This window comes from Capra hircus, chromosome 22 (assembly GCF_001704415.2).
Source record: "Capra hircus breed San Clemente chromosome 22, ASM170441v1, whole genome shotgun sequence".
Taxonomy (NCBI): domain Eukaryota; kingdom Metazoa; phylum Chordata; class Mammalia; order Artiodactyla; family Bovidae; genus Capra; species Capra hircus.
In genome coordinates, this window is record NC_030829.1 from 50,864,763 (window position 1) to 50,878,148 (window position 13,386).

Sequence of the window (13,386 nt, forward strand, 5' to 3'; positions counted from 1 at the left end):
ACTCTTGGCTGGAAAATCGCATGATAGAGGAGCCTGGAAGGCTGCAGTCCATGGGGTCGCCGAGGGTCGGACACGACTGAGCGACTTCACTTTCAGTTTTCACTTTCATGCATTGGAGAAGGAAATGGCAACCCACTCCGGTGTTCTTGCCTGGAGCATCCCAGGGACGGGGGAGCCTGGTGGGCTGCCGTCTATGGGGTCACACAGAGTCGGACTGTGCACTCCAACTGCAGCCCATCGCCTCAGCCCCTCCCAAGTCCTCTTGCCTCAAGGCTGCTCTATGTGACTGTGTGTGTGTGTGTGTGTCCCTCTTCCAGGTGGAGCATAAGCTTGCCTGCGCCCCCCAGCAGCCACTTGTCAGAGCAGTTTGCGTGTGGACCACACCCACTTTCCATATTCCTCAATCCCTCTCACTCAGAAATTTGTCACTGCTGAGAGAGGTTTTCAGGGTTTGGTTTTGGTTTTGGTTTTTGGCTGCGGAATGCATTCCGCAAGGGAGGCATTTCCTTCCCTTGTTTTGGGGGCCTGTAATTTCTGGTCTCTCTAAAAGGAAGCGTTCTTGACCACACCCAAGGTTCTTAATTCCATTCACGGAGGAGCACAGGCTGCTGCCTACTGCCAGCCACCTTCCCTTATTTCACAGATGGAGGGTGCCAGCGCTTGCACTGGGCCACAGAGCTGGGACTGTCCACTTCTGACCCCAAGTCCTCAGCACAGTCTCCCTCAACTCCGGGGACTGGTGTTCGACCATAGCTAAACTGAGAAGAACTGGGGCATCACCTTGTGGAAATACTGGCAAACCCCACAGAGGACTTTTCTGAGGGCTTGAGGGCCAGTCATTAGGAAAGCAAGTTGTTATGATAAGTTGATAATGGTCTTACGAAAACACAGTTGGAGCACTTAATGCTTCATGAGCATATGAGGTACTGTGAGACTGAGTTCCTTAATTACTACCTCCACACTCTACGATAGGTGATAAATCCCATTGTCCCTGAATAAACAGACTTAGAGGTTTAGGCGCTTGGCCTAGTCCCAGCAGCCAGCGAGTGGCAAGATGGACTGGGTCCCGAGCCAGACTCCCAGTTCAAGGCTTCGTTCTTGACCTTTATGCTGGACCCCAGGGTTCTTACCTTAGAGCACATCTTAGCCGTTTTTGTAAGCTTTTCTTTGAACTCCTGCACATATTGCAGTCAGGACTGTTTGTCAGGCATCTGGGGAGGGTTGTGTGTGTGTGTGTGTTTAGTTTTCCAGGATTGAATCAGTAAGTTTGTATCTCCCCCTATAGGAAGAGGGAAAGACTACAGTTGGTTGCCAGCAATTTTGGTAACATCTGTTCCAGGATAAAACATCTATAAATCTCCCATGTATTCGCTAAGTAAGACACATTTTTCAGTTGTCTTTAGCAGTTGGGTTGGTTATCTTGATTTTTGAGAAAATGAAATCTGAGTCTTTTACTTGAGTGTTTTTGAACAAAGATGGCAAACAGATTTATAAATTTGCTTTCTCATTTGAAATGAAGAGTCTTTGGCTTTACATTCTAGGTATGTGTCCTTGTACAGTATTTGGTTTGATCAAAGGGCAGGGCGCCAAGAATGTCTTTTCTATAAGTTGAGCTCCTTGGTGGGTGACAGAAGGTGAACTTCGTGGCTGGGTCCCCCATGTGCCTTTGTGTCTGAAGTGATGGTCTGGATGCCAGCTGCAGTCTGTTTTGAGTCCCAGTTGAAGGAGCACAGACTTTCATGGTTGCGGGAAGGAGGATCACGTTAGCCCCAGGGCCTCGGTGGTATAGGTTCACGTTGTGTTGACAGACAGTGACCCTCTTGAAATTCTTGACCCAGCCTCTAGCATCCTCTTGGAAATGCCTTATTCACCTTCTATACTGAAGAACGCTCTGTTCTAGTAGCCCTAGTCCTGGCCGCCATGAGGCTGAAGCGCAGATCTCTGTCGCTCACCAGGGCATGCCATTAAAGGTGCTCTCTTGTGTGATTGACATAGGTACGAAGTCCGCAGCACCTCCCCGGACGGCTCCGAGTGTGTCACGCTTCCCGTGTACTTCAGGGAGAGGAAATCAAGGCCGTCGAGCACTTCTACCGGGGCAGTGCTATACGGGCAGCCACTGCTGGTTTCTGTCCCCAAGCACAAGCTCACCCTCGAGTCTTTGTACCAGGCGGTTTGTGAGCGCATCAGGTTGGTGGGGGGAATGCCGTTTGCTGGTTATCTGACATCAGAGAGGTCCAGGAGTAGCAGCGACTGCCCCCTGCAGGGTGCCGGTGTGGCCCCGCTGTGCTCCCTCTCTCAGAAGTACCATCGTGCTGACCCTTGGGAGGGCTGGGGCGGGTGCTCCTGGGACAGGCCATGGGCACACCTGAAGCACCATGACATTGAGCTCCCCAGCCTCCTCTGGTCCCTGGAGTCATGTCTTCACACTTCTCAGTCACCTGCTTGAGGAAGTCTGGTGCTTTGATGGTATTTTATATTTGAGTACAGTTTCTGAAGTACTCCACTATCATTCTGAAGCTGATCATTAACATTACTGAGAAATACTTTTTTAATATGAGGGTGCCATGCAACAGTCATCAAAGATTAGGAACAGACTTTCTGAGAGTCTTCAGTGACCTGATAGTTAAGACATCTTATCTCTTGGGTTCCTCTCAATTTTTTGAAGTGTTAAGCCATCCCATGATTTTTAAGGCCCTTTTATTTACATAAATTGCTTTGTGAATAGTTGAATATATAATATATAGGAATATATAATTCCCAAATATATAGGAACAACTTCTAGCTGAGGAGAGGAGAAAAATAGTAAACAGTTCAACTAACGATTTCTTTCTTCTTTCAAGCCGCTGTATAAAACAGCCTTTGCCTGATGAGTCAGGCAGCTCGCCCTTGGAGCTGGGGGCCTGCAATGGCTCCAGGAGCGGCTGTGCAGGTGAGCGCTCGCCTCGGTGTGGGGCTGTGGCTGGCCAAACCCCTCCTGGCCTCCCTCTTCTGAAGATGTTGTGCACTTGGAGAGGGAGGCTCTGGGCAGGCGGGGGGAAGGGGGTGCTGGGGGCTGAGTCCAGAGAGCAGACCTGAAAGCCATGTCTGCACCATTTTGCTCTGCCAGAGCCCATCATCTACCTTTGATACCTCGTGGAATTTAGACGTGGAGGCTGGGTCTCACCTCAGGGAGACAGTAAGCATGAATAGGACCAAGTGACTTGCCCATGGTCACGAAGCAGAGCCAGGATCTGCTTCTGCTCTTTGGGGATCGCTGAATACACATTTGGCTGCCTCCACAGCCCGGCTCTGTCTGCAGAGCTGTCATCTGGCCCTTCCCCATCCCCATGCTGCAGCCACTGCCCCAGGCGTCCTGCCCAGCCTGTCAGAAGGCAGAGACAGGCGCTCTCAGGGGTTTCTTTCTACCCAGGAAGCCATGGGTGGTGGCCAGCTCTGGACAGCTGCTGCTGTGAGAGTGAAGAGCCACAGCTGGATTAGCAGGAGGGTAACCATACCGTAGGAAACTCGGAGCCCTCGCTGCCATCCTCCTGTGGCCTTGTGCTCACAAGCTCGTCTGAACAGTAAGCTGTGTCTGAGCTGCATTGTGGCTGTCATCCTGCTTTTGGGGGCCCAGGTGACTGATGTGGTGGCTTTATTCCTGTAAAACTGGAAATGTCCTCCAATTCCTGTGCTTCGCGTAGAGCCGAATATATAAATTCTCAGTTGCAAATGCCCACATTTCTGCACTACATGCACAGTCCCGAAAAGTGAGAAATTGACATTAAAAAAGTAACAACCATAGACTCGATCCTGGCAGGATGTTCCAAATTGTCCTAGTGAATGATGTGTTTATTATAATTGTACTCCTATTCTTGCCCAGAATATCCTGTCCTCATCCCACTAGGGACGAACAGAAGCGTTTTTTTGTGCAGAAGTCCCACAAGCAGAGATGTTGGAGGGTAGTGATATTCTCTTAGCAGACCTGCGGTGACTTGTAGGTTCTTGGTGCTCTGGAAGTTGTGGCACTCCCAGCTTGAAGTGTGGAGGTGTACTTCAAGAAGTCACTGTATCCCTTTGTATCTTGTTTATCCATCTGCAAAATGGGATGATGACAACAGCTTCACAGAGTTGAAGTTACAATTTAATGAGGTAGTGTGGTTAGAGTATCTGGCACATACTAGATGCTCAGTTAATAATAGCACCATGTAAGTATTTGCTGCTGATACACACTTAGCCTAGTTTCTTAGACATTCCATCTGTCATTCTCCTAATTAGGAAGAATTACTGCCTTCTTTCAAATCCCGGCAGTGAGTCTTGGTGCGTAGGCTTCAAACTCGTTTAATGTTGAAGTAATTCTGACTTCTTTACTGTCAGGGCTGCTTGTTAGGTCCATGGTGGCTGTGCCCTGCTGAGTCTCTGGGTGTCCCTGGCACAGTGCCATGCTCCAGGAGTGAAGTGAGCTGGTTAGGGAAGGAATCTCTGTGACACTGGCTATTTCAGAGCGCTGTTCATGGGGACCCGTGTCACACCCGCACCCATGGCTCTGCTCTTCCTGGGGCCTGGCAGGGAACTGTGCTGTGTTATCCTGGGCCTAACTTGGCCTTCCTCATGAACGATCCCAAGACGCACTGTCCTTGAAAGTGAATTTTTATGGACGATACACATCTGATCTCCTTTCGTCAGTTTCCATTTCTACTGCTATTTCCCTCAGTATATAAACTTCTTATTTTGAATCTTTTCTCCCTCTGTTACTTTTACATCACCTTTTGGAGTTGTCCCTATCTTTGTTGAAATGATGTACCTGATACCTTAGCTTTCTCCTTTGGCTGCCCAACAGCAAAAAATATGATCGTGGATCTTTTTATTGCAGCCATATGTACCAGCCAGTTCTCTGGGAAAAATACTCATCAGTATATGTCTGTACAATGCCTCTTAAAGCTCTGTCTCTCTCTCTCTCTTTTTTAAATTCTCTCTCTCATTTTTGGTCGGGGAGAGCTGTGCAGTGCCACTTGGCTTACAGGATCTTACTTCCCTGATGAGGAATTCAACCCTGATCCACAGCAGTGAAAACACTGGGTCCTAACCACTGAAGTGCCAGGAAATTCCCTCTCTTAAAACTCCTGAAACTTGGCAATTCCAAAGGAATAAAGAGAAAAAAGGAGGGGAGGATCCTGTATGCCCTGTTACTGGGACCTGTCACGGCAGCTGCACCGGGAAGGCATTCAGGAAATTCTTGCTGAGAGAGTCAGCAGGTTCCTTGTGGAGGAACTGAAGATTTTCACTTAATATTTGTGTTCTTTATCATGTTTAAAAATTTGCATTTAAATTGTTTCTTACCAGCCTGTCTTCCTGAGTATTGAGTATGTGTTTAATTTTGGTCTTTTGGTGACTTTCTTGGTGGTCCAGTGCTTAAGACTCTGTGCTTGCACATCACAGGGCGAAGATTCAATCCCTGGTCAGGGAACTAGTATCCCACATGGTGTGTGGCCAAAAAAAATAAATATTTGGTCCTTTTCTCTCTGTGGGCCTGATGATCAAGTTGAAGAGTCAGACTATGTCAGATGAAGCCCAGTAAAGTAACCAAGTGGTAAGGGGCCCAAATTCAGGACTGGCAGGATTGCTCTGTTTTGTACCTTCGCCTGATCCCTTGAACCTCTCTGGGCCCCTACATCCTCCTCGTGGAATATCAGTGACCTCTTGCCTGCTGACCAGGTTGTGAAGAGGGTCACGTGTAAATTTAAGTGGCTTGTAAATGCAGAGAAGTGTATATAGTTTCACATGCACAGGACAGAACCTGGAAGGAAGCACCACAGTTCGGCATGAAGTAAAAATTTCAGCGTTGACATGGCAAATTCCGTACACTTTTTTTTTCGTTTCTTCTCATTTGTGTGCTAGGTGAAGATGAAGAAGAAATGGAGCATCAGGAAGAAGGCAGAGAGCAGCTCTCAGAAACGGAGGGCAGTGGGGACGATGAGCCAGGAAGTGACCACGGCGAGGCCACCCAAAAGAAGAGCAAAGGCCGGCCTTGCCCCAGAAGGCTTTTTACCTTCAGCCTTGTGAACTCCTATGGCACAGCCGACATAAATTCCCTTGCCACTGATGGGAAACTACTGAAACTCACCTGTAAGCACCTTCTCTGACTTTGCAAACTCAGCTTCGGGGGACTTAGGGTCTATTGGAAAATCCTTTGTATTCCGCACTCACCACATTGGGCTTCTCTGGTGTCATCGTGTGACTCCAGGGACAGACACTTGAGTGATCCTTGGCTGGAGGCTCCCCAAAGACTGTTTCAGAGACAGGACCTGGCTCTAGCCCTTCCTGCCGCCGCTTCCTCGGCCTTGTCAGGCTTTTCTCTTCCGTCCTTGATGACTTCATTCTGAAGTACACTGTCCCTTCAGTCCCACCACCCTTCTTCAGGACCTTTGCTGTCAGTGATAACACTTCTCGTGACCCTCCTTAGGTGGCAGCATTTCCCCGGACATAGGAGAATACATGCAGATTTCTTTTGTTCCATGAGAATACTCTAGAGATGCGGCCCGTCTAGAGGATGCTCATGGATTTCACAGGCTGTTACCTGGAGCCTGTGATTGGGATCTGTAGACAAGAAGGGGCATCCACGTGGAGTATGTGTTGTGTGTTGAAAGTGCATGTGGTTGATGAAGGTGCCTACCCAGGGTCAGGAAGGGAGCTGCAAAAGCATCTCTTGTCTTTAACTCCCTTCATTGGAGAAGAGGTTTGCTACATGTCCTCCAGCTAGCTACCATGCTTTCTTCCCTTTAAAGAAAAAAAAAAACTTAAAAATACTGAGTTTTTTAAACATTTTATTGAGATCGCTTTGGCTCTCTATATCTGTCAGTCTTTCTGTAGCTTCATGGTGTCTGGGCAGCTGCTTCTCTTTATTGTGAAGTGGAAGTCACTCAGTCGTGTCCCAGCTCCACACAGTCCGTGGAATTTTCCTGGCCAGAATACTGGAGTGGGTAGCCATTCCCTTCTCTAGGGAATCTTCCCAATCCAGGGATCAAACCCAGGTCTCCCACAATGCAGGCGGATTCTTCGCCAGCTGAGCCACTAGGAAAACCCAAGAATACTGGAGTGGGTAGCCTATCCTTTTCCAGAGGATCTTCTCAACCCAGGAATCAAATCTTCTTCCTCCCCTGCTATGCTATGGCCTGGAAGATGCCTCCAGGCAGTAAGCTTGGGCCATGTGGGCATCACCTTATTTTCTGCCTTCTCTCAGGGATCTCACTCTTGCTCTGCCTAATATTCAGTGTCTGGAAACAGTTGTGTCATCTGTCTTGTCAGGTTTTCTTGTGGTTTAAGAAGAGAGGAGAAACCTAGTCACTGTTATTCCATCTCGACCTGCGTCCTTTCAGAATTCTGTGTCGTTCCATGAGTCTAGAGTATATTGCAGCCTCTAGAGCGTATGCGGAGGACGTTTTTGCCAGAGGCTCTGGGGTCCAGGGGTTCCGGGTTGGCTGGCCCCAGGCAGAGCGCTGCTCTCGGCAGTGGCTGCTGCTGGGTGGGCAGGTGTTAGAACACAGCCTGAGTGTGCTGCTCCTCCCTCGCGTTGCCTGCGGAGCCTCTCCTGTTGCTGGCCTTTCCGTAGTGAGTGACACTCTGGTCCTCCTCCACAGCTCGGTCCACGCTAGCCATCGACTGGGACAGTGAGACCCGGAGCCGTTACTACAACGAGCAGGAGTCTGAGGTAGGTCCCTCAGGACTCTTGGTCAGGGGAAGTGCTGGTTTCTGCTCTGGGGAGGTCTCTCACCAGTTCCACAGCCAGCTTCACGGCTTATCTTTCAGACTGAGAACGAAAAGCACCGAAAGATTCTGTTATTAAATGCTCAGCAGCTCCAGAAAGTCCGTTATATTCCAGGCACAAGAGCTCATGAGGTGGTGGCTCAGCCTGGTCAGGTTTTGTTTCCTCAGCCGACTCAGCACTTTGTTCCTTGCAGACGTACGAGAAGCACGTCAGCATGTTGCAACCTCAGAAAAAAAAGAAGACGGCGGTGGCCCTGAGGGACTGCATCGAGCTCTTCACTACCATGGAGACCCTTGGGGAACATGACCCCTGGTAGGCAGCTCCCCACTCTGAGCAGGGGCACGCATTACGTACATGGTGGGGCCATGTATGTAACACAGACCTTTTTATTTGGATCTGTCGCTTTTGTACATGGCTGACAGAGAAACACATATTTCTGTGTGAATTGTGCTTTCCAGCCTCAGAAGGCCACCCTCTGTGGGAAGGTGGCTTAGAGACCTCGCTGCCCTGAAGCAGTCTGATGGTTGCAGAACAGGATGTTACGGGGTTGTCTCCATGCTTGCGTGCCCGGGTGGCCCTGGCTCCCTGCCTCCCCACTCAGCAGAGGTTTTTGTTTCAGGTACTGTCCCAACTGTAAGAAGCACCAGCAGGCCACAAAGAAGTTTGACCTGTGGTCCTTGCCAAAGATCCTGGTGGTCCACCTCAAACGTTTCTCCTACAATAGATACTGGAGGGATAAGCTTGATACAGTCGTGGAGTTCCCAGTCAGGTGGGTCCCTGGGCTGCAGTGGTATTTTGGGGAAAATTAAAAACGAGGCAGACCATCTGGGCACTGATAGGCAGAGTGTTTTGCCACCAAAGGCTTTTCTGCATCAAGATGTGTGTGTTGCTGGGCTCTGGGCAGTTAGGATTTTAGGCTCATTTCCCCTCCTTGTTTAGGGAAGATAGAACCACGTCCCCTCTTGAGTCCCTATGCAGCTTGACTAACCTGGTCTTCTTACCTGTCCTTGGTTCCTGGGAGCCCAGACTCAGTAGGACAGCACACAGACGTGCTGCACCGCATTAATGCAGGAGCACAGGACGCAGAGAGTAATCTGCTGGGCAGAGTTGGATTGTTGGGGGCCGCCCTTGGTGGTGCAACTCCACCGCAGTCCTGTCCTTGGGGCAGGGGCTGGGACTGGCTGGCTTCTTGGGTCCTCTCAAGTCCCAGGGTACAGAGTGTTAAGTGACACAGTCGGTCAGCAAGGTAGGAGTTCCCCATAACATGCAGATTTAAAAATGCTTTCTTCAGGGGCAGGTGTATAGGTAGATAGATAGATAGATGCAGTGTAGACATATCAGTGGGAGGACCTAGATGGCAGTAAGTCAACAAATAAAGGTATTTGTTGTCAAACTCTTTTTTTCTGTGTATTTAAAATTTTAGAAATAAAACATTAGGGGAAAAAGTGCTTTGAGGGGTCTGTTTTAGTATTTAGCTTACATTTTTACGGCACTAACTGTGATTCTGACAGTAATAGCCATTTCTACAAAGTTGCAACAGCCCTCACGTCTGTGCCCAGAGCCCTTCCTTGCCATCTTGTCAGGGGTTGGAGTTCCCCAGGAGGCTTCCCTTCTCCAGCCTAACATGTCAGTGGTCAGAGCAAGACCCCAGGGCACCTTCTGTCTGGACTCTTCATCCGTTCTTTCTGCAGTTAGTCCCTGAGGGCCTCCTGTGTTCTAGCCTGTTGGATGAAAGGGGTGGCTAGATTGCTCTGACTTCTCACAGTTTAAGGTATTGAAGGGTTCTTTTTGTTTTCTGTGCTTAGAGGTCTGAACATGTCGGAGTTTGTCTGTGACCCGTCAGCGAGGCCATATGTATACGACCTCATCGCCGTGTCCAATCACTATGGAGCCATGGGGGTTGGCCACTGTGAGTACTGGCATCTGCTTCCCTCTGAGATATCGAAACGCCCTTGGGCACTCATCTGTCACCAGCCTTCCCTGTGCCAGCCACTGCCCTAAGGACTTAACTTATACAGCTCTACAGGCCTCAAGTTGCAGGCTGCCCCTCAGTTGTTTTGGTAGGGTGGTGGTTCATATCCTTTAATCCAAAAATCCACTTCCAGTAAATCTATCCTTCGAAATTACTGGACTTTGGGGAAAAGCTTCATGTACAAAGATATTTACCCATTTATACCAGTGGCTCAGACTGTAAAGCATCTGCCCACAATGCGGGAGACCTGGGTTCGCTCCCTGGGTTGGGAACATCCCCTGGAGAAGGAAATGGTAACCCACTTCAGTACTCTTGCCTAGAAAATTCCATGGATGGAGGAGCCTGGTGGGCTATATAGTCCATGGGGTCTCAAAGAGGCGGACACAACTGAGTGACTTCATTTCACTAGTGGAAAATAGTAGCAACATTGGTGATCAGCAGCTGGCACTGCTGTCCATCTGCTTGATGGCACACAGCCATTGCGAAATAAAATTATTAATACCACGGGAAAATGCCCATGAATGTGTTCAGGGGAAACAGCCACACAAAATTGCATCATTACAGAAAGTAGTATCACAGCTGTGTACATTGAAACAAAAGGCAAACTGTGATAGGAGAGGGGACCACCTAGAAAGAGAGAGACCAAAATGTTCGTTTTACTTTTTTTTTTCCTTTGTTCTGCTTTATTTTCCGGGATTTCTGTGACGTGTAGGTTTACTTGGCATTTCTACTTTCACTAGTCTGTCTGGTTACTTGTTTACGGAAGGTGGTAGTGACGCTGAAGTGAGGAGCTGGGTCTCCTCATGTCTCCTCTGTTGCATCTGCGCCATGACAGCTGCCACTACACCCAGTGTCAGGACCCCAAGAGATGGCACCGTGGGGGGGTCAGCTCCATTTACCCTCACGGTGGATTATGAACTGCCCCAAACCCCAGTCTTCTCTCCTGTACTGGTAAGCTTTTTCTGTTGGCCCAAGTCTGTTCTCCCGCCTCTCTATTCTTACCATATCACCTCCTGCCTTTGGATGGCTGCTCATTCTCCAGCCCTCAGGTCTACATTCCAGGCCATCGGAAGAAGGGGAAGAAAGGGCCTGACCTTCCTTTTTTAGTAGACTTCCCAGAAATCCCCCTCAACTCCTCTGCATACGTCTCATTGGCTATAACTTGGTCACAGGACTACCAACTAGCTGTAGAAACAGGTGGGAAAGAAAAATTGTGCCTGTCTAAAAACTGGGACTCTTCTAGAGTGGCTACTTGCAATACCTGTGATCATACCACATCCTATAGCACTTACTCTTCTCTAACTTTTTTTTCTCTGCAAATTAATTTTGATATCTGTATTCATTCATACTGGACCCCTGTATTCATTTTTAATTATTTTAGCATACAGACGTACTGCTTGGGCAGGTTACTTAGCTTCCGTATGCTTCAGTTTCCTTATCCAGGTTAGGCTGGTTGTGTGCAGACCCACACTGGGTCCACAATTGGAACACCGTGATTGAGAGCCATCTTTGTTGCTGTTCCGCCAAGCATGGACAGCAGGGTCAGCCCCTTGGCACCTTCTCTGTCACTTTGTCCTGTGTCCTTCACCACCACTTGGTGCAGTAAGCACTGCAGTGAAGAATAGTTAAACAGCCTGCCAGAGCCACACAGCAGGTTGAGACCAGAAACCGGATCTCCATCCGACTGAGTCGTTTCCGAGAGTCTGAGTGAAGCAGGAATCGGGTATCACTGCTGAGACTGTTGTGAACACATCTTGCTCAGAAAGTGTAAAATCAAAACCGGAAGTGTTCACTCTGGAAAATACTTGGACGGGTGTGAGAAATTGTTACTGAGCCACAGATTCTTGACTCGAGTTTCAAAGAGAGATAAATTTAAGTTTTCTTGTTCACATCCCAACTCTGCCAACCCAAGCCCCCAGTGTGTCTCTCACTGGGATAACCCCACAGGCTCCAGAGGCAGTGAGAGACAATAGTAGACTGTCAGTCCTGGATACAGTGGGGTGTTTGACTTGGCATGTTTTTGACAGCTATTGTTTTGCTTAAATCTTAAAAAGTATCAGCTCCTTTTATGGGTCCCCTAACTCTGAATTAGTGCTCATGGCTGTTTTCCCCAAAGTTACAGTGTAAAGGCTTAGTCCCCAGCAGCTCCATTTTTACCCTTTTAAGTGCCTTTTTGAGAAGGGAAGATCTTACTTTTTTTTACGGATGAGTTCTCTTTCGGTTGTTAGGGCACAAGCTGTAAATTACCTTTAATTTCAGACTCTGGATATGTGTCATGTTTTGGAGTTGTTGAGTGCCAGCCTACTGAGCTAGCCAGATCACCTCTCTTGATGACCAGCTAGCATATTCTCTTCCCTTGGCAGACACTGCGTACGCGAAGAACAAACTGAACGGGAAGTGGTATTACTTTGATGATAGCAATGTGTCCCTGGCCTGTGAGGATCAGATAGTGGTGAGTAGGCCCTCATACCTGGTTCCCACTCTTACCTTTAGGGATTACAGCTGGGAAGAGTCCCCCAGGCTAGTTGGTTATTGAGTCATCCTGCTGGGACAGTGGGAACTAAGTGCGGTAGAGAAAGAATTGACTACCGTTCCTTCCGGGACCCTTCCTAAATGAGACACTTGACTCTCCTGAATCTGTCACAGGGCTCCTACCTTTCCCGGCACCCTGGGCATGGTCAGCATGAGCCAGCCTTAGGTGGTACGGCTTTCACCATCACTTCAGTGTGTGGATGCACAGGGCAAGACGGCGGATCCCTGAGGGTGGTGTGTTTTGAATAGAGACCAAAGCTTGCGGGGAATGGGTGATTGTTCCAACCTGTGAATGGATGTTGTGCCTCGTGTGTTTTAGACGAAAGCAGCTTACGTGCTGTTTTACCAGCGTCGAGACGATGAGTTTCATAAGACACCGTCACTCAGTTTTCCTGGCTCTTCTGATGGCAGTGCAAGACCAAGCAGCTCACAGCAGGGCACGGGGGATGACGAGACTTACAGCATGGACACCAACTGACCTGCCCAGTGCCCCTGCACCGCAGCACCAGTGCCACCCCCCAGGAGAACACCTTTGACACTGAAGACTGCTAGTGTGCCGTCTAAAAACCAGATGAGGAAATTTCCTTTTATGAGCAGAAGAAAAAAAAAAAAAAAAAGACCCTGTTTGCTCAGAAGGGTTATGTCAAGAGGCTGAATTATTTTTTTTTATACAGGTGGTAAAAATTTTCTGTAAAACAGGTAGAGCTCCAGAGTTGGGGTTGGCGGTGGGGAGCACACAGTGGAGAGTGGCGGATTCCAAAGAGTGGAGAGGAACACACTGTCATGGAGTGGGGGGCCGCCCTGCCCTCCTGGATTTCGGATTCTGGTGCTGGTTACTGGTCCTCCCAGTGGTCTAACCACAGTAAATCAACCTCAAGTAAACTTGATGTCGTCCCCTTTTCCCTTACTGTGCACCGAGATAGGTTTATAATACCCAAAAAAGTAGCCACTGATGCCCCTTTCTGTTTCCCTTTGAGTCACCTTGAATTGCCAGCTTCCTTCTCCCTAATGATGCTTGGTGGTAGGCTTCCTGCCCTTCAGTCTCCTGTGGAGCCTGGCAGTTCTGTTCTGTCCAGCATCCTTGATGAATTGAGACTGTTGGATATGGTCTGGCACTTGTATTAGGTCTCACTTAAATATC

General features: G+C 48.8%; 1 protein-coding gene across 3 annotated transcripts in view; it reads left to right on the plus strand.

The window, feature by feature from the left end:
• USP4 (ubiquitin specific peptidase 4) overlaps nucleotides 1-13,127 on the plus strand; it is a 39,369-nt gene extending 26,242 nt beyond the window's left edge. For all 3 annotated transcript variants that reach the window (XM_018066632.1, XM_018066633.1, XM_018066634.1), the window contains 9 exons: nucleotides 1,996-2,187; nucleotides 2,841-2,929; nucleotides 5,875-6,102; nucleotides 7,614-7,684; nucleotides 7,935-8,053; nucleotides 8,361-8,510; nucleotides 9,547-9,650; nucleotides 12,077-12,165; nucleotides 12,565-13,127. In XM_018066632.1, the coding sequence (XP_017922121.1) occupies nucleotides 1,996-2,187; nucleotides 2,841-2,929; nucleotides 5,875-6,102; nucleotides 7,614-7,684; nucleotides 7,935-8,053; nucleotides 8,361-8,510; nucleotides 9,547-9,650; nucleotides 12,077-12,165; nucleotides 12,565-12,723 (1,201 nt within the window). In that variant the 3' untranslated portion in view covers nucleotides 12,724-13,127. The remainder of the gene's footprint in view (nucleotides 1-1,995; nucleotides 2,188-2,840; nucleotides 2,930-5,874; nucleotides 6,103-7,613; nucleotides 7,685-7,934; nucleotides 8,054-8,360; nucleotides 8,511-9,546; nucleotides 9,651-12,076; nucleotides 12,166-12,564) is intronic.